This window comes from Delphinus delphis, chromosome 19, assembly GCF_949987515.2.
Source record: "Delphinus delphis chromosome 19, mDelDel1.2, whole genome shotgun sequence".
In the NCBI taxonomy this organism is placed as follows: Eukaryota; Metazoa; Chordata; class Mammalia; order Artiodactyla; family Delphinidae; genus Delphinus; species Delphinus delphis.
The window spans coordinates 18,463,481-18,490,825 of NC_082701.1; the positions used below are offsets into that span (position 1 = coordinate 18,463,481).

Here is a 27,345-nt window from a genome sequence, read left to right on the forward strand (position 1 = left end):
ACCACCAGCAGGGCAGACAGAACAAGGAGCAGCGAGGCTGGAAACGAGAGAGAGGTGGGTGAAGCAGGCGGCTGCTTTATTTCAGAATAAGGCACCTCAGCCGTCCTCCTGCCCCCGCTCCTGGGAGCCCTGGGCACAGGTGAGCTGGCCACCTACAGGCCTCAAGAGACGACGCAGAGGGAAGTCTGAGCGTTCCTTCCTTGTCCAGAGGGACAGGTCGCCACTGCTGTGGTGCGGCTCCTCTTAGCTCCTCAGCTGCCCGCGGACTAGGGAGTAAAGGGACCAGGCCCAGCATCCTCTAAATTCAAGCTGAGGTGGGAGAACGGCACACCTTCCCTGTTGGAGGAGGAGACGGAATGTGCACCCGAGGGCCTGGAGGACAGTAGAGCTGGGGTTGATCCTGGGCAGAGTTCCGGTTGCCAAAGGGAGACCCAGAGTGACGGCACTGCAGAACCCGAGGGACGAGGGTGTTCTCAGGGTAAGTGTCCAGGGTGGGAGCAGCCAGAGAAGTCCCGGAACTTTGTTTTCCAATTGTGTTGGTCTTCTCTCTCCTGGGTGCTGAGAGGCTGCCGGCTCATGGGGGGTGCCCTGCCTTGGGGGAGTCCCAACTGCTGGTGCCACAGAAGAAGTCCTCAGGGAGCTCGCTCAGGAGTCCATCTAGGTCATCTGCGGGCGGGGGGTGGGGGGGAAGAGAGGGCGGGGAGACTTAGTGATAATATTAGGGCTCCACGTGACTCAGAGCCAAGGCTCCCGCCCCTCGGGAGGGCTGTCAGGAAGGTGGCTCGCCCAGCCGCCAGCACCCACACTGACGGGCCTGAGGCCGGCCCGCCTTCCACCTCCCCTCTGCCCCCCACATACCCACACACAACAAAGGCAGAGGCAAAACGCCCGGGCCACTTTGCTAAGAAAGAGGCTCCCCTCGGGCCTTCATGGCTCCTCTTTCCATCCAGAGGCACAGTGCCTGAGCAGAGGTCCCCTAATGCAACCTCTGCGTTGGACAGAGGGAGAAAGAAGGCCAGGAAGAGTCACTAGATGTGTTCAGAATCACACAGTTCATTAACCTGGTTTCTCATCTGCAGAGTGGGAGACATCATCGTCCCCTCCCCCGAAGTGCCTCGTAGGCAGAGGGGACAAAAGTAACTGTCCCCGACTACAGTTCTTGGATGGGGTGCTCCTGTCTGAGAACTTGGAAACAGAGCTGACCTCAGTAAGCCCTACTGCTACTCTGACTGTTAACAAGGGCAGCTAACACGTACCAGGGGCATGCTGGGCGCCAGCACAGGGCTGCCCACGTTACACTCATCACTTCATTTCGGTCTCACGGGGCCCCTTTAAAGGGCATCTCGTGTAGTTCATGTTAGAATCCCCACTTTACCTGAGAGAACAGGGTTTACAGAGGTCAACAACTTCCCCAAGTAGCATCCCTTTGACACCAGAGCCCTAGCTTCCAACTAGAAAACTCCCGCTGAATGGACGGGATCACGCAGCCCTAGAGTCAGTCCGGCTGGAAACTATACCTGCAGAGGCCAGCTCCCACTCGATAAACACTGCTGCTGGAAGGACAGAAGTCAGTTTGGGGGCATTCAAATTTAATTAGGGTGACCAGCACTGTACTCAGGGAAGCAGGACTGCAATTTGATTATAACAAAAAAAGTTGCCCCTCACTAGCTACACTGTGACCGTCTGAAGAAACACTAGGTTAAATGAAGGGGAGTGAGCCAGCCAGTGTGAGCCTAGGAAAATGGGAATCATAGCAGGAATCCGCATTTGTGTCTCCTAGTGCTGCCCGGCCACCACCAGCAGCTGCCTGCCCGGCAGGTCTGTCCCTACAGTGGAGATATGACACCAACCACACACTCTACAGGCAACTCGCCTCACGCTTATACTGTGACCACCAGCAACCTTCTGATGATGGTTCGGCTTGTCATCAAGCTGACTTCCAAGGAGACAGTGCAAGATTCTAGAGAAGATTCCAGCATACAGGGTAGATACTTTTTCATACAATATAAAGAAATGGGCTTTGTGGTTTATCCATTGGTCTACTGTGAAATTTGGTTAACGTCGCGACACCTATCCATAATCCCATGAACTTTGGGGCCAAACAGGGTTGAATCAAAGAGCTAAGGACCAGACCTGGACTGTGTTAGCTTCACCGGGGTAAGGCTCCCTCCTGAGGAACAAGTTGGCCCTCCCCTCAAAGGTCTGTATTTGGGCCTCTCAGGTCTGTATCCTGGCCCCACCCTAACCTCATGGATGTTTGACCCCTCAGCACCGCCTGAAGGGCCTTGGAGCTTAGTCACTATGGGGAAATCTGCCTCTGAGGTCTGGCCATCAGGCCACAGAAGACTCAAGGATGGTGCCAGTCTACCTCCCCCTGTGGCTAACAGCACATGGCCTGGAAACTGGGGCGCTTTGGTTCACATTCTTTGTGTTAATTAGTTTGTGGCCTGCAGCCTCGCCAGAGAACACACCACAGCGGATTTCTGTTAAGATTCTGTAAGATCCAAAGACTCACAGGAGGAGGAACAATCTGGCTGAGCTATTCAAGAGGAAATAGAAGGAGAACCGCTTTTGCTCCTGGGTGGGCTGACGGCCTTACCTGCTTCTGGGAGTAGTTCTTTCTCAGGTGATGCCCCTGCCTCTGGGTTCTGTGCTATTCTGAGGCCTTTCCCAGGCTTCTCGGTCTCATGCTGGAGGCGTTCATGGAAGCTTCCTGGATCCTGGGGACAGAGGATCTGGTTACCAATACCTGTGCCCCTGAAATCCTCTGGACAGTTCTGCCCAAACAACCTCAAAGGAATAGGTGGGGGCTCAGGAAAGACAGGAGAGAGGAACGTGGCAGCGGCCAGTCACCCAGGCCCATGCTGTGGGGAGGGGGCTGAAACGCCAAACACCCCAAACAGCAGACAGTTAAAAAAATAAAAGAAAAACAGAAAACTTTTGGCCGACTTTCTTTTCTAATTCTGCTGGTATCTGATGTTTTAGGGAATCTCTATAACTGGAGCAGAGAGTGAAGACACCATTCAGAATTATGCTGAGGAGTTAGCCTGGAATTAAAAATGAGCTGTTAACAATCCCCAAACTAACTAATATATGAACAGGTAATTAAAATTAGTAATTAAACCTGTTAACCATGGTTAGCCCTAGGGAATGGAAGTGGAGAAGGGTCAGTTTCACATTGCTTTATTCTGTACAATTTTTTTCAACAAGTACGGATGACTTGAAATTTTTTTTTTTTTTTGGCCACACCTTGCAGCGAGGGGCATCTTAGTTCCCTGGCCAGGGATCGAACCCGTGCCCCCTGCAGTGGAAGCACACAGTCCTAACCACTGGACCACCAGGGAATTCCTGGGGTGACTTGAAATTTAAAAGGAAATCAAGATGGGGCTTCCCTGGTGGCACAGTGGTTAAGAATTCACCTGCCAATGCAGGGGACACAGGTTCGAGCCCCGGTCCGGGAAGATCCCACATGTCGTGAAGCAACTAAACCCGTGAGCCACAACTACTGAGCCTGCGAGCCACAACTACTGAGCCCATGCGCTGCAACTACTGAAGCCCGTGCGCCCTAGAGCCTGCGCTCCGCAACTAGAAGCCACTGCAATGAGAAGCCTGCGCACTGCAGTGAAGAGTAGCCCCCGCTCGCCGCAACTAGAGAAAGCCACGCGCAGCAACAAAGATGCAACGCAGCCAAAAAAATAATTAAAAAAAAAAAATGGAAATCAAGATGCTTTTTTTAGAAGTGGGGTGATATTGAGAGAATGAAGAAGGTTAGGGAAAAAGATGAGAAGCAGCAAGTTAGAACTAAACATGTAACTTGACTAGATGTCATCTAGTCTAACCCACTCATTTTATAGACAAAGCAACAGCAGGGGAGGGGACAGGACTTGCCCAAGGTCATGTTACAAATTCCCAGCAGAGCAGGGCCATGACCTAGGTCTCCTGACCCCCAGGCCAGGTCAGGACGACAACCCAGGATCCCAGGAAGGTGGGGGTGGCCACAGACGGGACACTGTGTGTCAAGTCAAGGCCAGGCCCTGCACCCTCACCCTGGAGTGGAACTGCCTGGAACCCAGCCTCCCTTGGCTCCCAAAGGAGTTCTGGGCCGGCGCCCCCTCACCTAGCAGAGGTGGAAACCAGGAGGGAAGATACAGAGCAAGTGCTGGCTCACGTGACAGACCATCTGTAGCTGTCTGTTCTCTGCACTGCCACCTGCAGCAAATCCAACCCTCAGTCACTCACTGAGGGCCCCACCCCATCGTGGACCCTCAACTCGGTTAGTTCTCAGGTGACTCCCATGCTCTCCAATGTTCAGGTCTGCCATCAGACACTCAGGGATCCACCCAGAAGCCAGCTGCTCCTCTAGGTCCTGTTACTGTGCCATCTGGCAGGTGGCTGGACCAGGGACAGGAGGAGATGGCCCTGTCCCCAAAGGGCATCTTGTCACCTCAGGGCAACTGTCCACTTCACATCCCTGCTCCCCAGGATAGAGGAGGGGAAGAAATCAGAAGACCCAGGCGGAAAGCGGCCCTACCCATGCCCACTCCATCTTGCTCCTCTTACCTTGGGGAAGGGCTGCGATGGCTTGAGGAAGTTCCCATCCCCAGAATCTGGGCTATAAACGTGGACCAGGTTGTTGGGCGTCACGTTGAGGTAGTGATTTCGGAGTGAAGGAGAGAACACTCCGATCTGGAGTAGAGAAAGGGGGGGAAGGTGTCCAATGTCCTGACAGAGCGCTAGGTGCTGCCGGGCGGCCACCCAGTCCCGCCTGCCTCACCCTTGCTAGCCTCTGCACCAGGGTCACAGAAATCACTCCTGCCGCAGCCCTGCTGCCAGAGTAGCACTGCGTACCCCATCCTCGGCCCCTCACAGCACGATCTCCACCCCCATCCGCCCCCTGAAGGATGGCAGCCAGGCCTTTACTCGGCTCCAGTGAGCCAAGGGCTTGCACTGGGGCAGCCACTCTCTGCCTGGGCCCTGGGAGGGCAGGGAGCCAGAGAGACAACCCGGGGCTTCCTCCAGGGCGGGAGGCGGGAGGGCAGGGCCCACCTGGAGCTCCCGTACCTGCTGTAGCAGCAGCACTGAGCCAGGCTTCAGCTCATTCTGGCGTGTCTCCAGCAGCAACCTGTGCACCGTGCCCTGCATCTCTCCTGCAAACACCACACCGCCCATCAGTATCAGGGCCAAGGGCAGCACAGTGACTGGCCTGGGCCCCGGCTGGGAAGGGGGCTGGACACTGCCTCAATTTTCCTAACTGCAAATGGAGAGGGCGGCTCCTCCTCACCTCCTGACCTCAATGCGGCCACTCGTCAGACACTCCCAGGACTTAACTCCTCACCCGTGGGGTCCTTGAAAACCGCACTGGCGTCCACTGTGCTCCGGGTCAGGGACTTGATCATCACTGCCATGTTGGGGACTTTGTTCCTGGGCAGCTGCTTCAGGGCTGCCTGGTTACAAGGAGAGGCATTTGCTGAGGAGCCACGTCCCACCTGTAAGGTTCCCAAGTGTGCCAGGGCAACCCAGGGAGGGGGGCAGAGCACTGGTGTGGTGATGGTCTTCCTTTTCAGAGGGCCAAGGGGCAGTCTACAGGGCTCATCCCATCTCCCTCTGGCAGACCTGAAGCTGCGGGCCTTTCATTTGTCTGCCCTGCCCCCTTTCTTTTGTGTGTTTATGTGTACGTATTCATATAGAGCTGCATCTCACAGGCCACAGGCAGGAGTACGTCAGCACATGTACTAACGTGCGTCTGCACGTGACCTTTGACCTCTGGGGAGCTCTAGGGGTAGCAGTGTGTTTACCCTACCCCATTCAGGGCCCAGATGTGCAGAGACATGCCCATAACCCACCTCCACCTATGCCAGATACTGTGAAAAGGCAGGTGAGTGGAAGATACAACCAAAGGGGCTTCACGTTGCCACTCAGAGACAGGCCTGGGGTAGCAGGGAGCAAACAGAGAGCCCCTTTCCTAAGGTGGAGCAGGGCAGGAGGTTGGTGAAAGGGATAAAAATGGTCTTCCCTTTGGGTCTCAGCACCCAGGACCCTTACCTTCCGCAGCACCATGATGATGCTGTAGGTACAGAGGAAACAGGTAGGGTCTCTCTCATCCAGGCCCAGAGCAGATTTCATGGTCAGCCAGGGCCCTCGCCCAAAGTCCTCCTCCACCGATGCCTGGGAACTAGTAACAATCTGGCACAACAGAGCAGAAGGGGAGCCTGCATTAACAGGTCCGCTTTGCTAGAGGCCTTGCCTGAGCTGGGATAGAGGGGTGGGAGAGCAAGGGTGAATTCCCTGCAGCACGGTGGCCACATTCTCTCCCTTCGTGTATCTCCAAGTTCAGAAAATGGTGTGTGAAACCTTGTGGCATATCACATCTTTCACTGAGAAGCAATAGCAAAGGTACACTAGCAAAAGTACTTTCACTGAGGCATTTGTTTACTTTAAATCAGGCCCTGACTTTAATTACATTAATGCAAAAGGCTATCTATGCTTGTCTCTTACAATGGACTTGCAAAGTCTTAGGGCTAGGGAGCTCCCACATATATTTATAGGCTTCCAGGCAATTTTGAAACCAATTATATTTTATCTGGGATGCCTCTGGCTTTAACTATTCAGCTTATTATATTAAAAAATGCTTTGGGACCCGTGAGCCATGGCCGCTGGGCCTGTGCGTCCGGAGCCTGTGCTCCGCAACAGGAGAGGCCACAATGGTGAGAGGCCCGCGTACCGCAAAAAAAAAAAAAAAAAAAAAAAAAAAAGCTTTGAATCCAGGTGAGTATTTATTGCTTTGGAGCTGAAATGGACTGGTGGATCTGCAGAGCTACAGCAAAGAGAAAAACTTCTAGAGAGAATTAAAAGCAAAAGTGGGTCTGGGAGCAGAGCAGGTCAACCAGAATCCCAGGGAGGAGGGAGGCTGGGTCTCACCCACCAAGAGGGAACCCACCAGAGGCAAGATGAAGCCAGATCCTTCCCAGCTTGATTCCCAGAAACCTGAAAGGCAGCGTTCCTGAGATACAATTTCAACAACTGTTACACTCTCCTCCTCTGAGGGAAGATGGAGTTAGCTGGGCCTTTCTTTCTTAGCTGGGAAAGAAGGCTGGACTCAAGGTATCGGTTCACACCCCTCTGGCATCAGGATAGGCTTCACTTTATGCCAGGAAAATTGCCACCTCCCCAAATGCCCTGTGGTGTATGACCCCAGGGAACGGGCCGAGCAGCACAGACTCTCATCCTCAGCTACTGAAACACGTAGGGATGTCCCTCACTCTTGAACGATCCCCAGGAAGTTAACATTTGCATGGAATTAGTTACCTCTGTCCGGAATTTAGCCAGAGCACCATGAGTCGGAGTCTGGGGCGTGGAAACCATGATGTCGTCCAGATTTTTCCCACTGTGCTACAAGGGGACAGAGGAGAAGGCGAGAGCAAGCTCAGCAGCTGTTATTTACAAGTACGGCTTCTTGTCTGGGTTACATAATGAGTTCAGGAAACTACCAGGGACAATTAACACGTAGTACATCTCTCCTAAGGAAGTCTCAGGAGCCTCGCTGGCAGCTCAAAAAAGATGCTTTGGGGATCGTTTTGGGAGTGTGAGGAAGCTAGAGCTGGCCCAGGAACAAACCCCAGGGCTTCCTGACGGGGGCGATGACTTGAATAGAGAGGCCCGAGATGAGTAAAAGGGCAGCTTTCCCCACACCCCTTCTCAGGGACCTCATCCTTCCCTACAGAGGTCCATCCCAGGTCTCCTTGGATTTCTCTTAAAAGTGCCAGGGAAGAGCAAGTTAACAGGCAGGAATCTTTTCAAACACCCTTCAAATGTGAGGAAAGGGGGTAACCTATCACAACCAGACTGGATCCTCAGAGTCCAATTATCTGGGATCTGACCCAAGAGTAGTTTGATGGACCCTGTCTCTCCACTGCTGCCGAAATCTACACACGCAGCTCAGCCCCAACTCCCCCACACTGACCCCACACCAGCTACGAGCGATTCTGTGGCTCTCCCAGAGCATCTGTGCCTTTGCACACGCTCTCCCGTCTTTCCACTGCTGAAATGTCCTCCAAGACACAGCCTCCTGACACACACCTCTGTAAACCTCCTACTCATCCCTCCAGAGCCCACGCAGCAAGCCCAAGGAGCCCAGTGTCTCCCCAGCACCCAGGGAATGACCTCTACTCTCCCTGTGCCTTTTATGTGTAATCGTTTGTGTCTGCTTCTTCCACTCTCCTGGAAGCTCCTTAGGACGGGAACTATTTCTATGTTAATCTCTGTATTCTCAGGTCCAAGCAAAGTGCCCAACACATACCAGTCTTTAGCAAATATAAGTGAATGAATCTTTCTGCCCTGGTGCTAGGAAACAGTAGATGTTCAACAAACGTATGGAAATTGTGACATTCTCAAGCCTTAAGCATCTCGCATGTGGGTTTTCAAGCATTCAATTCTTCCCACTTCTTCTGAATTCCTCCACAGCTTTGGAAGCGCTCCCTCTCTGCACTTCCTTCCTCCCCTTCCTGGGGGGGCGTGAAGATCCTCTGGGACTCTGCTGCTCTCCTGGGCCCCCAGCAGCCTGGGGAGCTCAGGCTCTGGCCAGAGAGAAGCCGTCACTCACCTGGTGAGGCAGGAGCCCTGCTGGGCCGGGAAAGCGGCGTGTTTTGGCGCGGGTGGAAGTGCAAGCGGGCTGCTGGGGTGTCCGGTTGGCAGCAGTGACCAGCCGCACCAGGTGGTTCGTGACGATGGGCGTCTGCAGAGCAGCTTGAGGGACTGGGGAAGGACGGGGGCCCTTCAGGGTGCTGACAGGAGACTTGACAGAAGATGCTGGAGCTCGGGGCTGGAAGGGCCCCCGAGGAAATAATCCAGAGATAGTCCTTGAGGGAGTAGCACAGCTTGAGTTGGGAGTTTGTGGTGTAAGAAAATGAGGTTTGCCAGTTAAGCAGGCATTTGGAGACGGGAATGGCTGACCAGGGAAATGATTTTGAGGGCTGCTCTGAACGAGCCTGCCAGCAGCTTGGAGAGGCTGGGGCGCTTGAGGAGGGGGACCACCGGGAGAGACCTCCCAATGGGGCTGCTGACCGCGAACCACCGAGGCAGTTGGGACAGGAAGGCTACCCGTGGCACCAGGCCTCAAGTGGGACTGTGGAGTCCCACAGCGGACAACAGGATCCGGGGGCACATCCCGAGCTGACGGGATACCAGCTATGTGGGTTGCAGGCATGGGCCCCTTTTGGCAAGGTCTGCTCAGATCAGCTGCCCGGGCCTTTTTAGCCAATGTTGAGTCCTCCCGCCACCAGGTGGGCAGGATTCCTGTGGCCTCACCGCTAACTCCAAGTTCCAGCTCCATGACGGGGCCCTCCAGCTCCATGCTTGCCAGGACCTTATCAAATTCATCTTGTTCAGGCCCCTCAAAGCCACCAATCACCTGCTGTTTGCTCTTGAAGGTGAGCTGGGGGTGGGAGACTGAGGACTGGGGTCTTACTGGGGTCTCACTGAGCACTTCTGTCAGTGTCACTCTTCCCTGATTGCCAGTCCAGCTGCTGGACATTGAGACAGGCCTTAGGGGAGCTGTTCCTGTGGAAGGTGGACCTTCAACGGCCCTGGGCATGCCGGAGGTAGAAAGGCGGAGTCCCAGGGCTGGCAGGCCCGCAGCCTCTGAAGGAGCAGTGGGGCATGGCAGTAGCTGGGCCTCCTGTGGCCGGGAAGAGACAGGTCGCAGGCACCCAGCATTCACAGGCCGTGAGCCAACGAACTGGTTCTCTGCATCCTCCACAGCTGACAAGAAATCCTACAAAGAAGCAGAGACAGCAGGTCTTGGCATCTGGAAATCAAGAAACACTCTGCTTTCACTGTTTCGGGTATGTGGTGTGTCTGTGTGTGCAAATACTCGCAAACAAGAAACCAAGGTGTGAAAGGCAGTGGTGGACTCTCTCACCACCTTTGACCTTGCCCAGAAGCCCACAACGAGGCTTCTACCAGACGCATTCTAAGGCTAAGTCTTCAGGTAGCTTCTCTCTTTCTTCAGTCTCAGGTGAGGGGTGGCGAGGGGTGGTGGCGGCAGTTGGGGGAACAGTAGGAGAAGCAAAGGAACCAGGTCACCCAGGAGTCAAACAAATCATCCAAGGTCACACACCCATCTCAAGGAAACTAGCTTCGTGGTGTCAAACCTGTGCACTAGGCATCTATCCATCTGGTCCTGCTGCCTGTCCTCCACCCACTCCTCACCCCCACCACACACACACACACACACACGCACACGCACACGCGCACGCACACGCTTAGTCTTCAGTAAGCCAGAGAGTCCTTGGAGCCTGCAAAATAGATAGAAGTTAAATATAGCTTTTCAGGCAGGTAAACGAAGTATGGATTCCGGTTGGGAAGCAAGGGGAGATTGACACCTTCAAGAGCAACAGACCTGTTCTGAAGGTGTCAGAACTGCTGATTTAACTGACAGGAAGGTCCCCTCCACCCCCACCCCCCGCTGCTGCACTGGACTGTCCAGGCTAGAGAAAGGATCTTTCTTGCTTCGTGTACTATCAGGAGAGTAGCATACTCTAACAGGACTACCTTAGGACTTAGTAATAATGATATTATAATTACAACAGCAAGAAAATCCTGATGACCCTGGGAGGTGATGCAGCCCTTTTCCGCTGAAGAGCTCACTCTCAGACATGATGTCATCTGTCTTGGGAAGGGGGAAAGGGACTGGTCATGGAACAGAAACTTGAGCTGTCAGAGTCCTTCACTCTTAATTCCATTACTAGCCTAGCAGTCCTACCATGACCTGGTAAGACCCAGGAGGGTCATTTTTTTCAGCCCGTAATTACACATCTCCAAAGCTGAAAGACAAAGACAAGGACGCATATCTCCTTGACAAACCTGGCAGTTTTGAATTATTTGTAAAAACAAAAATCAAGTCCCCAAGTGATAACAAAATCTAACATTTGAAAAACCTCACTGGGTGCCAGGTACCATGTAAACATTTTACCAGAATTCTCTCCATGAGTTCTCATGATGACCCTATGAATAGGTACTATTATTGTCCCTGTTTTATGGATACAGAAACGGAGACTCAGAGAGGTTAAGTAACTTCACAGAACCAGGACTGGGACCCATAAGTGCCTTTGTCACTATGTCTTGGGGCCTCAATGAATGAGACAAGCCAGAGATGGAATTTTAAGAGATCTGAGGAAGGTCTGTTTTTCCCTTCAAACCTCGGGTTCCAAAAGCCTCAGAGGAAGGGAAGCATGGGACTGTGGCTGCCAGAAGGGCCCCTGGTGCAGCATTCACCATCTCACTAGGCACCAATTAGGCATCCGGACAAATTCTAAACGTGATTTTTAAAGCAAATCACTGGGAGACAAAAAAGTAGGTTTGAATGGCTTGTCATTGATAAACTAGAGCAACTCTAGTCTATAAATGTAGTTTAATAGTTTCCATGTACATTAGACTGGAGTCAGGAGGCCATCCTGGCTGCTGGTGTCGTAGTCTTTCTTTTTCATCTATTTATTTTTTTATTTATTTGGCTGCGTTCAGTCTTTGTTGCCGCACCGGGCTTCCTCTGGTTGCATCGAGCAGGGGCTACTCTTCGTTGCAGTGCGCGGGCTTCTCATTGCAGTGGTTTCTCTTGTTGCGGAGCTCAGGCTTTAGGCACGTGGGCTTCAATATTTGTGGCACGCGGGCTCAGTAGTTGTGGCTCGTGGGCTCCGGAGAGCAGGCTCAGTAGTTGTGGCACACGGGCTTAGTTGCTCTGCGGCATGTGGGATCTTCCTGGACCAGGGATGGAACTGGTGTCCCCTGCATTGGCAGGCGGGTTCTTAGCCACTGCGCCACCAGGGAAGTCCCTGGTGCTGTATTCTTAAGCAATTTAATTTACCTTTTGGAGATTTACTCACTTAAATCCTGTTTCTTTCTGAAAAGGATTTGAGATAGCAATTTTGGGCCTCCTAGATGAAACTATATCTGTTCGATCTGAGTGGGAAGACAGCTGTGCAGATCACTAGTTCAGTGGTCTCTGGCTGCACCCAGAGATTAGAAATACCCCTGCCTGCACCCATTCCCAGAAATTCTGATGTAACTGATACGTGGTAGGGCCTCGGCAGAGGTGATTCTAACATGCCAGCTTCAGATCTAGTCTAACGTGTCATCTTCTGAGGAGAGAGCGGGAAGGGAAGAATGTTTATGGCAGAAGAACAGCCATCATGTGTGATAGGAGAGAAAATGGAAGGCCACAGAATGCAGTACTTTGCCCTGGCTCAGGTAGCCAGTTGGTGACCCCAGGCCTCCTGCTGTCCAGTAACTGTGCTGTCTCTGACTCTCCCTAAATTTTCTTCCCACATCAAGTACATCATCGTGGGGCTTCCCTGGTGGCTCAGTGGTTAAGAATCCGCCTGCCAATGCAGGGGACACGGGTTCGAGCCCTGGTCCAGGAAGATCCCACATGCAGCAGAGCAACTAAGCCCATGTGCCACAACTACTGAGCCTGTGTTCTAGGGCCCGTGAGCCACCACTACTGAGCCCACATGCCTAGAGCCTGTGCTCCACAACAAAGAGAAGCCACCGCAATGAGAAGTCCACACACCCCAACAAAGAGCAGCCCCCGCTTGCTGCAACTAGACAAAGCCCGCCTGCAGCAACGAAGACCCAACGCAGCCAAAAAATAAATGAATAAATAAATAAATTTATATTAAAAAAAAGTATGTCATCGTGAAGGTGAATCCAATCATCTACGTGACACAGCTTCCAGGCAAGGGCCCTTATAATTTAAAGGATGACAGTTAAGCAGCTCATCTTTCTGGTTTTTCATTTGTTTCTAAGACAGTTAAGTGGGTTGTTTACATTTCTCATCATTTCTCAGCCTCTCACAGACAAAAAAAGATATACATGTCAAGTAAAAGGAAACTTGGGTTCTGGGCCTGGGTGTTTACATCTTAAGACCTTCTCTGCCATCTCTGTTCACCAACACTTTTTTACCTCATCTTCAAACTCCTCTTCCACAGCAAACAGCTTCTGCAGACTGCATGCCTGAAAGGAAAACAAAGCAATTGAGGTTGGAGGAGAAACACCGTTTGCAAGTACATTCTGTCCTCACTCTGCTTTTTCCCAATTCTAACAAGACCATCAGGTTTACTGTTTTCTGTTTGTTTGTTTTTCTGCTAGTGTTGGGGGGAGGAATAAGGGATGAGGAGAGAAGAGATGGGATTTACTTAAAGACTTAGATGACTTAGAATCCTTTCTTGTAAAATAATTCACTCAGGTCCATTTGCATCAATCTTTTTTTTTAAGATTTATTTATTTGGTGGTTTTTTTTTTTTTTTGGCTGTGTTGGGTCTTCGTTGCTGCGCGCAGGCTTTCTCTAGTTGCGGTGAGCAGGGGCTACTCTTCGTTGCAGTGTGCAGGCTTCTCATTGTGGTGGCTTCTCTTGTTGCAGAGCATGGGCTCTAGGCACGCGGGCTTCAGTAGTTGTGGCACGTGGGCTCAGCAGTTGTGGCGCACGGGCTTAGTTGCTCCACGGCATGTGGGATCTTACCAGACCAGGGCTCGAACCCTTGTCCCCTGCATTGGCAGGCGGATTCCTAACCACTGCACCATCAGGGAAGCCCTGCCTTAATCTTGTAATAAGAGGGAGGAAGCAAAGAGAAGACTGCCCACGGGAGCCTGCGTCATTCTTTAGACCCAGCACTGTGCAGTGGGCCTAAGGATTTTGCAACATCCCAAAGGTTTGGCGTTTGGAACCTTTGTCAAACATAACGGACACTCCCATAAATCCAAGCATGCCCCAGCCTAGTGGCCTTGATTCTGAGAGTCAAGCCAGTAGTTTTTATCTAATCCAACACCCAAAAGCTAGGGTCCCAGGAGGGTGGGATGCCTCCCAGTCCACAGTTCAGTTCCTTCTTTCTGGGCAGCAGGGCTGCTGTGGCCAACATTAAAAGTGTCTCACTCCTAGAGTCAAGGGCTGTGCCTAACCTCAGACGCCACAGCAGCAAGAGCTATAGTTAGGGAGACCTATCCCGGAATGTCAAGGATCAGACTGGAAGGGTTAGGGGGAGAAGGAGGGCCCAAGAGGCGTGACGTTTGAGCACACCGGGAAGGATGAACAGGAGTTCTTCAAGATGAAATGGAAGGCAAGAGGCAGGAAACTGAGGCCCAGAGGGAGGTGAGTGGAGAGGCCTTCCCTGAGGGTCCGGGCGTGTCCATGTCGAGCCCTGACTAGGGCCCAGGCCTCCCGACCCCACCGAGCTCTCCCCTAAACCCTAACCCGGCCCTGCAGCTCGCACGGGGGAGGGGCTGGAACCCGGAAGGCAGGTCCTTGCGGCCAGGAGACCGGGCGGCCGGGTGGTCCCAGGCAGGGCATTACCATGGCGACGGCCGGTAGTCTCCGGCCGCGGCTTGGCCGGGTAGACTCCGACTCTAGGGGTCACCGGGGCCTCGGCCTTGGTCCAGGTGGCAGGGTCAGAGTCCGGGCGACAGAGTCTCTGGGGCGAGCTCGGAGAGAGGCGTCTTTGCAGCCCAGGTGGCGGCCGAAGGTGGGTGGTCGGGAAGCTGCGGCTGGCGTCCTAGGCCGCTTTCGAAGCCGCCGCCACTCATCATCTCCGCCCTCTTAAAGGGGCAGGTCTATTTCTATCCCGCCGACACAAAGGCCCTTCACCGCAGTCTTCCGCCCCGGCCTTAAAGGGAAACGAATGAGCTCTCGGTCGCCTCCCAGCGGCCCCTAGGGCCCAATCCGCTTGTTCAATGCGCGCTCAGGTGAGAGCAAGGTTGGGAATTTGGGGCCCATTGCATCCCATCCTGCCCACCCTCCTCTCTTGTGTTAAGCATACTAGGGACTGAGTACTACAGCGTGACTCTGATTCACACCAGAATCTACCCTGTTGGTTTGTCTGTCTGTTCATCTCTCCATCCATCCATCCATCTATTCTTGCCACGCGTATATTAAGCAAGGTATTCTCCGTCAGGCTCTTTTCATCCTTCATGTTTCAGCTTAGATCTCAGATCTTCCCTGTCACCTTATCTCTCAAGTAACATCCCTCCCCCCATCACAACGCTTAATTTCCTTCACAGCATTTTTCATTATTTATAATTGTCATGGTTTACATCTTTTAAAAAATATTTATTTATTTATTTATTTATTTATTTTTGTGTGTGTGGTACGTGGGCCTCTCACTGCTGTGGCCTCTCCCATTGCAGAGCACAGGCTCCGGACGCGCAGGCTCAGCGGCCATGGCTCACGGGCCCAGCCGCTCCGCGGCATGTGCGATCTTCCCAGACCGGGGCACGAACCCGTGTCCCCTGCATCGGCAGGCGATTCTCAACCACTGCGCCACCAGGGAAGCCCAAAAATATTTATTTATTCATTTTTGGCTGCATTGAGTCTTAGTTGCGGCACCCGGGATCTTCCGTTGTGGTGCAATGGGCTCTTCATTGCGTCGCACGGGCTTCTCTCTCTAGTTGTGGCGCAGGCTCAGTAGTTGCCGCGCACAAGCTTAGTTGCCCCGCGGCATGTGGAATCTTAGTTCCCCAACCAGGGATAGAAGCGGCGTCCCTGCATTGCAGGGCAGATTCTTAACCCCTGGACCACCAGGGAAGTCCCATCATTTACATCTTTACTGTCTGTCTTCCTCACTAGAATATGAGCCCCATGAGTGTAGGGACCTTGTCTGGCTTGTTCAACTTTGTATCCCAGCACTTAGAACAATGACCCACAGAGTTATTGAATCAGTGACACAGCGACCACTATTTAACAGGCACAGTGCTTGACACTGGAGATGAAGAAATGAATGACTCCTTGTGCTCTCAAGTTCATGAACAAGTCAGGGAGGGAATTCCCTGGTGGTCCAGTGGTTAGGACCATGTCCACTGCCAGTGGTTAGGACCATGTCCACTGCCATGGACATGGGTTCAGTCCCTGGTTCGGGAGCTAAGATCCCACAAGCCGCACGGTGGCCAAAAAATATATAAAATAAATAAATAAAATATGAACAAGTCAGGGAGATACAGATCAAAAGATAGAGTCCAGGAGAGCTGTGCAGACAGATGGGCAGGGGCCCAGAGATCTGGGAAGGCCAGCTCTTATCACTAAAGCCTACTGTGGTTACTGATTCAGCCCAACCTCAGTTTCCCTTTTTGCTTGTCACAAGAGAGATAGTCAGAGAGACAAGAGTTGCATGGTTTTGAGGACTCAAAAGGCAGGAGGAAGGTAGCTGACTCGAGTTCTTAACAATCTGATCTGAACCAGCCATGGATCTTCCCTAGGGTAGCCTGCTTGGTCTGGCCTGGCCACTGGGCAGCCTATGGCTTCCATCATTACTCCATGTGGACCAGCTAACCTGTCATATGTCAGAATAGAGGCCAGAATGGTGATGAGAAAGGAAACCTGGACTTCTAATTCTCATTCAAGTTAGGAATTCCTTCAAGGTCTCTGTGCTTCTGAGCTAGAGGACAAAACCCCAACCCTCCCATTTACAGCCCCCCTCTCCTCCCAGGAATCCCAGGCACAGCTCACCCTGGATCTGGGCTCTGTCAGCTCCAGTTGAAAGGACACCACAGAGCCCAAAAAGCCAAAAGGAATAATATCAACTCCTACTCACACCGTAATTTCCATCTTCCAATTTTATTTTATTTATTTATTTATTTAAATTAATTTATTTTTGGCTGCGTTGGGTCTCCGTTGCTGCACGGGCTTTCTCTAGTTGTGGCGATCGGGGGCTACTCTTCGTTGCGGTGTGCGGGCTTCTCATTGCAGTGGCTTCTCTTGTTGCGGGGCATGGGCTCTAGGCACGCGGGCTTCAGTAGTCATGGCATGTGGTCTCAGTAGTTGTGGCTCATGGGCTCTAGATTGCAGCCTCAGTAGTTGTGGCGCATGAACTTTGTTGCTCTGCAGCATGTAGGATCTTCCTGGACCAGGGCTGGAACCCGTGTCCCCTGCATTGGCAGGTGGATTCTTAACCACTGCTCCACCAGGGAAGCCCCTGATTTTATTTTTATTTATTTGTTTGGCTGCACTGGATCTTAGTTGCAGCACGCGGGATCTTTGCTGCAACATGTGCAACCTTTTGTTGCCGCGCAGGGGCTTCTCTCTAGTTGTGGCCCACGGGCTCTAGAGCACACGGGCTCAGTAGTTGCAGTGTGTGGGCTAAGTTGCCCTGAGGCATGTGGGATCTTATTTCCCCCACCAGAGATGAACCCGCATCCCCTGCACTGGAAGGCGGATTCTTTACCACTGGGCCACCAGGGAAGTCCCCATTATGTTGTTTTGCCTTTTAGAATTCCAATGAACTAGGTTCTTAACCTGGGGATTTAGGGAATATGAATCCCTTATAATTGCCCAAAACATCATGCGCCTATGCACATATGCCTTATTCTGAAAGAAAATCATGGCTTTTATTACATTTTCATGGGTCAGAAGGCTTTGCCTTGCACTGTCTCAGGACCAGGATACACCCTAACCCCTCATCCCCCTCCATCCCTTATCTTGTCTGGATGCCTTACATTCTACATCAGGCCTTACCATCTCCTGCCTGGGCTATCGCCATCCATAGCCTCCTGCATGGTCTCCCTAGTCCAAACTCTCCTCCTTTCTGTCCACTCTTTGAGCATGCAAATGGCATACTATTTTTCCACTGTAAAAATTCTTCAATCCCTCCCAGTCACCTGAGGATGACATATAAAATCCCCAGGGACTGCAATGCCCTGGCATCTGATCCCCTGCCCTATCTCATCTCTCAACCAATATCCCAGTCAATACCAATCCCTTTCCACCCCACTCATTCTTCATGCCTCATGTCACATGCTGCCTCCTCCAAGAAGCCTTCCTTGACTGCCCCAGGCACACCCAGGTTTCCTTCTTGGTTCCTTGCACTTGGGGGCTACCTCCATGATAGCTTAGGTCCCTTGTATGCCCTGTATTGCCTTCAAATTTCCCTGACACCTCCCTGCTGGCCTTTGAACTCTTTCAGGGCAATTGACTGTAGGGTTTCACTTTTGTGAGCCAGCACTTGGCATGGGACCTGGCACACAGAAGACACTCAGTAAGCGTTTGTTGAATGACCTAATGCCCTTTGTCAGAAGGGAGTGCAAAGGAGTCTAGGAAAATCCATGCTGACTTCCCTGTACAGTACCTGTACTTATTGGAAGCGGAGCCTCACCTTCTTAAACACAAGAGAGAGAAAACCTGTATTTGTGTGTGTGTGGGGTGTGTGTGTGTATGTGTGTGTGTGTGTGTTTGGAGACAGCATGCTGCACTGCCTATGGAGTTAGGCAAATGTTGGTTTCTTATTTGACCCTGCTGCTAACTGGCTGTGTGACCTTGACTAAGTTGCTTTCCCTCTCTGAACCTTAGTTGTCCCCTCTATGAAAATGGAATAATGCATCTTCCTCACAGGGTTGCTGTGAGATTAAAGGAATTAATGCATTGAAATGGCTAACTCCATGCCTGGCGCATTGGCAGGGGCTAAACAATGTGGGTTCCCTTCCCCCTCTACTTGAGTTTGCAAACCTGTGCTGAGATTTGTTATGGGAACCACAAGGCTTGAGTTTGTATCTATTTCAGCATATTTGCAAATGCATTTCTTCCTAATTTGTATTTTGATCGTATGAACAGTTGTATGCAATTCAGGGTGATGATGCGTGTTTATGTGTTTACGTTTGTCTTGGTATGGACAGTGGCATACACTGGAAGTGTGTACACACACTGAGAGTTTTGTGTGGCTGTGTTGGTGGGTGGGTGTTGCATGTTGAATGAGCGTGTGGAATGTGTGTGGAATTAAGTGTGTGTTGTGTGCTACCTACGAGGGTGGGGGTCTGAGCGTATGGGAGTGGGGGAAGGGCTGGTCTGTTTGTGTGGCATTATGTGTGTGAAGGCTGTGTAGACCAGCACCGTCGCATAGAACTTTCTGCCTTGTCCAATAGAGTAGCTATTAATAAGAGCACATGTGGCTATTGAACACTTGAAGTGTGGCTGGTGAGATTGAGGAACTGAAGCTTTAATTGGATTTAATTTTAATTAATTTAAATGTAAATAGTCACAGGTAGACTACTGACAGAAACCTCAAACTTGTTCTCCACAGACCAAGTGATGTGCTTCTCCCTCCCTCTTATCATGGAAACCCATCCATCGCGTCCCGACCCCAGCAGGGAAATAGACCCGCTGGAGCCCCGCCCGCGCGTGTATGCGCGTGTGCGCGCGTGTGAGACGTACAGAGGGGGCTGCTACCGCCTCCCCCCAACCAGCTCCCCCCTCCACCCCCCGCAAGTCCCCAGGCGAGCAGTGAATCAGCCTGACAATGAGGTGAGTCATTCATGAACTGCTCTGGCCGACCCAGCAGGCGGGAAGCTAACGTCAGCCAGCCTCCCAGTCCTACCCCCCAACCCCCCGGTGGGATCGCTCAACCCCACGCACTGCAGATGTTGAAGAAACTGACGCGGGCGGATCAAGGCACTAAAGCTCATCTCCTTGGCCCCTCCCTTTGGTTTGCAATCCATTCATCCTCCAGCCCCTTTCTCCCCTCCGGTGGCATGTGAATCATCACAAGATCTACGCCTCCAGTCCAACACCCACCTCCCCCAAGCCTCTCGCGGATGGTCTTCTTCCAAGGTTGGGAGGTGGGGGCAAGGAGGCTGGACACCTGGTGGGGCGCCAAGGTCTGGCTTTGGACGGGAGGCTGACTCTCTCCGAACCGTGGGGGTGGGCGGGGCTCAGGGCAGGGTGCAGCCGGCTGGGTCTCTGCGAGCCGACCTCCAGCTTGCCTGGAGCACCAAGACCAACAGGGGTCAGCAGGGAAGGAGCTGGTGAAGCTTGCTGTCTGGAGCACCTGTGGCTGGTGGTGAGGAGGGGATGGGGCAGGGCAGCAGCATTCCTCTGGTTTCCAGGGAAGTCCCACATAGTGTCTTCCCAGTACCTGACAATCTTCAGAACCTGGTAGATGCTCTCATCTGCCCTCCTCTACCTGTTCCCCCAACCCCCAGCCTGAACCCCACCACCCAGCATCAATCAGCCTTCTTCTCTTGGGCTGAATGTCACCTGGGCTTGGACAACTTGGTCCCACAGTGGTGTCCCTTACAGGGTCGGAAATAAATCATCAAACACCTTAAAAATGTGTAGACCCTTTGACAAAACAGCTCTACCTCTAAGAATTTATCCTAGAAAATAAAAACTGATGTGTGTAAGGATTTAGCTACAAGAGGGTGCATCGCATCATAATTTAAAATGGTGAAAAATTTGAAACAACCCAAATTTCCATCAAAAAGGGATTGAATAAAGAAACTGGTAAAACGACACAATGGAATGCTGTGCAACCTTTAAAAATGATGTTGTGGAAGAAGATTTGATGCCATGGGAATATTTTCATGATGTATTACATTAAAAAATTAGACAGTAAGATATTGTATACTGTGTGATACAATTTTTCTTTTTTTAAAAATTTATTTATTTACTTTATTTATTTATTTTTGGCTGTGTTGGCTCTTCGTTGCTGTGCGCGGGCTTTCTGTAGTTGCGGCGAGCGGGGGCTACTCTTTGTTGCGGTGCGCAGGCTTCTTATTGTGGTGGCTTCTCTTGTTGCGGAGCACGGGCTCTAGGCACGCGGGCTTCACTAGTTGTGGCTCGCGGGCTCTAGAGGGCAGGCTCAGTAGTTGTGGTGCACGGGCTTAGTTGCTTGGCGGCATGTGGGAACTTCTCGAACTCATGTCCCCTGCATTGGCAGGTGGATTCTGAACCACTGCGCCACCGGGGAAGCCCATTTCTTGAAAAAATATGAACATAGGAAAAAGATCAGAAAAGCATTTACCCGGGCTTCCCCGGTGGCGTAGTGGTTGCGAGTTCGCCTGCCGACGCAGGGGACACGGGTTCGTGCCCTGGTCTGGGAAGATCCCACATGCCGCGGAGCGGCTGGGCCCGTGAGCCATGGCCGCTGAGCCTGCGCGTCCGGAGCCTGTGCTCCGCAGCCGGAGAGGCCACAACAGTGAGAGGCCCGAGTACCGCAAAAAAAAAAGAAAAAGAAAAAGAAAAGCATTTACCCAATTACTAATAATTGTTCTCATTGAATTATGCACTTAGGAGTGATTTTATTTTCTTCTTTGTACTTCTCTAATCTCCCTCTACATTAAGAGTTTGTGATTTTTGGGACCTCCCTGGCGGTCCCGTGGTTAAGACTCTGCGCTTCCACTGCAAGGGGACATGGGTTCGATCCCTGGTCGGGGAACTAAGATCCTGCATGCTGCTCCACGCGGCCAAAAAAAAAAAAAAAAAAAAATTATATAAGAAAAAAAGAGTGTGACATTTTACAACAGAAAAAAATAATTATTAAATATTTTAAAAAGCAATTTGTGAGGGTGGTAATGGGAATTAACTGTAAATGGGCATTTTATTGGGTGATGAAAATGTTTTAAAATTGGATTATGTGATGGTTGTAGAAATTGGTAAATTTACTAAAAAAATGTTGAATTGTATCCTTAAAATGGGTAACTTTTTGTTTAAAAACTCTTAACTCTTAACAAAAGCCATTTGCTGGGCTGTCTTCCAACCTGAACTTGAGGTCTAGGAGGAGGGATGCCAGATAAAATATAAGACACCCACTTAAATTTGAGTTTCAGATAAGGAATAATTTTAAAATATAAGTATAAAAATAAATAAGTTTAAAAAAGTCAGGAGCTCTTTATGTAAGTATACAAAATTATTCCTTGTTCATCTGAAATGTAAATTTAACTGGGAATCCTCCCCCCACCCCCACCCCGCCCCCCAATTCTGGCAACCTTAATCTGGAATCCTTGTTCCTACAGCATCCCTGGGGCAGAGAAACAGACCTGGGGGTGGACATCTGGGCTTGCACCTCCACCCACCCCTAGGGCAATTCTATAGATACTAAGTCTGGGAGAGTGGGATGGGGATCTCAGGAGTCGGAAGCTGCAAGGTGAGAGAGGGTGGGGCAGAGATCATTTCCAGCGTAGAAGGTGAGTTCCTTGCTCAGGGAATGGGAGTGGCCGGAGCATTACAGCTGGCCCTGAACCAAGGGGTGGTAACACCAAGGCTGGAGGTGAGGGTCGGGCTCACCCTTTGCCATGCCCTGTGCTAGCTCTTCACACGGGTACCCCAAATCCTGCTCTAGCGACCCAGGGAGGAGGAGGTCATTGTCCTTTCTTATGAGTGAGGAAATTCTAAGAGATAAAGTAAATTTCCAAGTTCACATAGCTGGTAAGTGGCAGAGCATCAGTTCAGGTCTAGGTCTTTACCCTTTCACTGGGGCTGGGTCCAGTGGTTAAATTGATCGCACTCTGGGCTCTGATAACCTGGGGTCAGATCCCTGTATCCTTACATACTGAGTCTGCCGCTTTCGGCAAGTTCCTTAAGTTTCCTGAGCCTCAGATCCTTCATCTTTAAAGTGGGGGCAATAATAATAACAACAACAATAATAATAATAGCAACAGGACACTCATCTTGTGGAGTTGGGAGGATGAAGTGAAATGGTGCAGGTAAAGTCTGTTGCCTGCTGCTCCGTCTGTCTGCTGGGCAGGACGAGTCCTCAGTGGGTGTGCTAGAGAGGCCCTACTGCTTGAGGATGATGGAATGTCCTTTCCAGACATGTAAATCAAGGCTTTCTCATTGTGGGGTCCTGGCTCCGCAAGGAGTTCCCAGGAGAAAGATGACACCGCGATGTCTCTGCGTATTCGGGGGAGACCCTTCAAACCTGGGGAGACCTCATCTGGCACTGTACCCACAGAGCCTGGGTTCTGCCCTGGTCCTGACACTTACTGATTGCTTAACCTCACTGGGCCTCTGTCTCCTTATCTCTAAGATGGAATAGCATCTGCCTTGTAGAATTGTGAGAATGGTAATACACGTGACAGGGCCTTTCAAAAGGAAGTTGCTCAATAACTGTTTAGCAGAAAGGGGGCAAAATGTATGTCGGGACTTCCCTGGTGGCTCAGTGGTTAAGAATCTGCCTGCCAATGCAGGGGACACAGGTTTGATCCCTGGTCCGGGAAGATCCCACGTGCCGCGGAGCAATTTAGCCTGCGTGCCCCAACTCCTGAGCCTGCGCTGTAGAGCCCACGTGCCACAACTACTGAAGCCCGCGTACCTAGAGCCCGTGATCCGCAACAAGAGAAGCCACCTCAATGAGAAGGCCGTGCACCACAACGAAGAGTAGCCCCTGTTCACCGCAACTAGAGAAGGCCCGTGTGCAGCACAAAGACCCAGTGCAGCCAACAAAACAAAACAAAATTTTGTCAACCAAAGACGACTTGCTGGAGAGACACAAATTGGGCCAGTTTGGTGTGGCTGTGGCCCATGCCCCTCCGTGTAGCATCAGTCCATTGTGTCTTGTTCTCTATAGTTTCATGACCTCGGGGCCAAGAGGGCCTTCCAGAATCACAGTGTCCAAACCTCCGATCACAGAGGGGAAACTGAGGCTCGGAGAGGGCAAATGATTTGCCTGAGCTTCTATAGACAGAGCTGGCCTGTGTCTCCCAGGTTCCCTCCTCACCACTGCTTCACTCTGCTTCTTGGGGCTCTGTTGTTTCCACACGATCATAAGCTCCCAGAGGGCAGGCACATTTGCACCCTCTGTCCCCTCCCCGACATGCACACCCCACCCAGAGAAGATGCCCTGGAGGGACCTGCAGACATTTGGAATGTGACTGACCATAACTGCCCTTGCACTGTTGTGCTCATGTGGCCTTGACTCTTCAGCGGGCAGGCAGGAACCCCGTATAGTCCAGGAAATCCTGGGCCTCACTTCCAGGTCCCAGCAGGGCGGTGGGGGAGGCCGTAGGTTTCCTTTTCAGCTACAGTCCCCTGGGCCTCCTGCTCTTCTTGCTGCTAGAGGGGTAAGAAGCCTCCGTGTGGGTCACTCTGGGTCCTGGCGGGTAGCGGGGGTGGAGTTAGGCTGGGAAGCTTTTTCCCACCTCTGTCCCAGGCCTCCTGGTCACCTGCTGTCCTTTAGCAGGTAGCTCGCTGCTATGCGAGGCTCTTGGTCGATATACTGGCAGCTTTTTTCTGCTTTCTCTCTCTACATAACATATATATTAAAGGTACCATGACAAATGGTGGTAGCTGCACCCAGAATTGTCTTTATTTTTAAACAAATTCACAGCTTATTCCAGGAGCCACAGCGCTGGCTTTCTCAAGGCTCGGTCATCGCCGAGTGAAGAGACAGTGACCGGCTTCCAATCTCTGGCCCAGGAAGATAGGAGGTAGGAGGCCTGGGAAAGGACAGAAAGTGTCGAGGGCTAGGTAAGGCTTTCAAGTGAGGAATGACTGAGGCCCTCTCCTCTAGCCACTTGTTTTGTTTTTGGTTTTTTAGAGCTACAGCTGTAGAATCGTTAGCTCACAGAGCTGGAAAAATCCTCAGAAGTCATCTGTTCAATTATACCATTTTACAGATGAGCAAAGTGAGGTCCAGGGGGTAGCAGCCTTCCCAGGCACCTGTATGTTGCTCTTCTTCCAAACATCTCAAATAGTCAAGCGTGACTATATCCTGCATGCTGGCCTGAAACAGGTTTCCTTCTGCCCCAAGCCTGGAGGAGGGGGTCCTGGGAGGAAGGCAGGAGAGGGAGGGGAGGAGGAAACTGTTTTTCCATCTTTCCTTTTCAACTTCACCTGTTGGACCCTCCAGAAATGTCTCCAGCTGGAAGGAAGAAAATCCAGTCCAACCCTCTCATCCTACAGGTAAAGAAACAGAGGCCCACGGAGAGGAAGGGACTTGTCCAGGGTCACGCTCAGGCATCCTGGGGGCAGTTTTCATTACACTCTGCATAACTCAGTCCTCAGTGACACTCCTTTGCTTTGTGGCTTGGGGCACATGAATGGTTTGCCCTGAAATAAACTCTCTTGACTCTTGAATGTATTGTAAACCGCCCATGGGCAGGACTGAACCTTAAAGCATGCTGAAGGAATGAAGGTCCGGCCTAAACTTCGAAGCCTAGCACTACACTGGATGTTGTCATCACATCTAATTTGGGATTCTCAGAGGGTCAGGACTGAAAGGAACCTTGGAGAACAGAAGTCCAGTTCTGTTCCCCAGATAAGGACACCAAGGCCCAGGTGGACTCATCCAATAGCACACCCGGATGGAGCTGATCCTAGGACCTAGGTTTTCTCATCTCCTGTCCTGTTTTCTTATTTATTTATTTATTTTTGCAGTCCCCAAAGTACCTAGTATTGTGCTAGCCTGACGATTTTTCAATGAGCTCCATAAATTCTTGCTGAATGGACTAGAAACAACATGCCTCTATGTACAAGTTGCCCTTGGTAATTGATAAAAGCTTTAAAGAATGCGTATTTCCTTTGATAAATATCCAGTAAATCCGTGTTGCATGAGTTTATCAGCTCCGTTCTTCCTCGTTCTATATTAAATATTTTCCACCCGAGGCTGTATTTAGGCACAGCTGGACTATTTCCACACCAGGCACCCTTTGGAGACCGGCAGGGCCACCTAAAAAGTGTTGCTCCACCAGGGACCAGAGCTGTGGGCTGGACCACTCTGACAAGGGCCACCCCAGAGCCTCTGGAATTCTATCCATGGATCTGAGGCTTTCTATCCCAGGAGAGATTCTGGGTGAGAGTTTGCAGGTAAGAGCACATTGGCACTGGGTGCCCTGTCTGTTCCCCAGGTAATGCTAACTTTATTATTATTTATTTTTATTCATTTATTTATTTATCTATTTTTCGCTTCATTGGGTCTTCATTGCTGCACACGGGCTCTCTCTAGTTGCGGCGAGCAGGGGCCACTCTTCGTTGCAGTGCGTGGGCTTCTCAATGCGGTGGCTTCTCCTGCTGTGGAGCACGGGCTCCAGGCGCGCGGGCTCAGTAGTTGTGGCGCGTGGGCTCAGTAGTTGTGGCACACGGGCTTAGTTGCTCCGCGGCATGCGGGATCCTCCCAGTCCAGGGATTGAACCTGTGTATCCTGCACTGGCAGGTGGACTCCCAACCACTGCACCACCAGGGAAGTCCCTAAAGCTAACTTTAGACGCTGTGTGAGTGAGAGGGATGTGGAGGGAGATGGGTGTAGCTGTTAGTTCCGCAGCATTCACCGAGCAGGGAGGAAGAGCAGGGAGGAAGGTTGCTCTCTGTCCTGCTCCAAGAACTGGCCAGGACATCTCTCATGATTTTAGACAGGAGTAGCCACTCCCAGAGCCCCTGGCACTGCTGCTCACCACTCCTCGTTTTTCTCCCCAGCCCTGATGCCTCCTTCTCAAAGTCCAATGGTGCTGCCAACCTGTCAGGCTATAGGTTAAACACCTGGCTCTCCTCCGAGATTGATCTCCTTCTACCAAGAGGCCAAATTCACCACTGGGTCCCAGGGTCAGAAGTTTTCCCATCAGCTACTAGATCCCATCTGCCTGATCATTCTAAATTGGGAAACTGAGGCACTGGTTAAGGAGACAACCCCGTGACTCCTGTTTCCATGGTGAATGGTCCTGGCAATGGCCCACCCGAGGGACTCATAACAAAAGATAGTTTTATTCTCTGTGAGAGACCCTAAGATCCTTAAAGGCAGTTTCATCTCTATATCTCCAGCACCTACCGTTTGTGCTCAAGAAACGTAAGAAGAATTCATGTGGAATTATTTAACCCCACTTACCAGAGAAGGAAAAATCTGAAGGCTCATCAGGGCCCCATATGGTGAATTCTCCTAACTTCTGGGGCATTTGGCCATGGCGGGGACAAGGTGTTGATCTCAGAAACCTACAGAGAACAGGGCTGGAGAGCCGGGCTTGGGAGCCCAGCTGCCCCAGGCCCTTTTCCTAGTATTTGGTGGGAGAGCCAGAGAGATGTGGGTCTCAATCCTAGTTCTTGCTTGCATGAACTCTGTGACTGGGCAAGTTATTTAGCTTCTCTGAGCCTCAGTCCCTTCATCTGCGGAATGGAAAGGGCCTGGCCATAGGACAGTTACTGACATCTATCATACCACATGGGGAGATTCTTCCCCATGTTCTGAGATCTTGAGAGAAGAAATTCCAGAGTCTTCAGTGTCCCTGAAACTTTATCTGCTATATGTCAGGTGATGTGCTAGGTGCTGGAAAGGCAACAAAATATATATGATCTTACGGCTTTTCTCAAGTGGCTCATACTCTGCTCGGGGAGGTAAAGTATATGCACTGAAAAAGCAAAATCCCAACCCAACCTAACCACCCAAGAGACATCATAAGATGGCACAAGAATAACGGGAAATGGGTGGCACCATCATTACAAGATAGAGGCAAGAAGACCCCTGTCTTGGAGTGACACAGGATGACTTTGTTGGGGTGGCCTTTCTGCTCAGAGTCCACAGTCAAAAAGTGCTTATCCTGGCTAAGTCATTTAACACTCATTAGGGGAAGAGATGCCATATGCCATAAATAGATGTATAGTTACAAATTGTTATCAGC

The 27,345-nt window shown here is 51.4% G+C and overlaps 1 protein-coding gene across 1 annotated transcript; it reads right to left on the reverse strand.

Moving 5' to 3' along the window:
• Window positions 1-502: 502 nt before the first annotated feature.
• On the reverse strand, window positions 503-14,341 carry HROB (homologous recombination factor with OB-fold). The gene is made up of 10 exons (XM_059997956.1): window positions 14,240-14,341; window positions 12,955-13,005; window positions 8,600-9,769; window positions 7,306-7,389; window positions 6,043-6,183; window positions 5,336-5,444; window positions 5,062-5,147; window positions 4,561-4,686; window positions 2,600-2,720; window positions 503-666 (listed from the first exon to the last, which is right to left on the reverse strand). The coding sequence occupies exons 1-10, from the start codon at window positions 14,339-14,341 to the stop codon at window positions 575-577; spliced, it is 2,082 nt and encodes a 693-aa protein (XP_059853939.1). The 3' UTR covers window positions 503-574.
• Window positions 14,342-27,345: the final 13,004 nt, after the last annotated feature.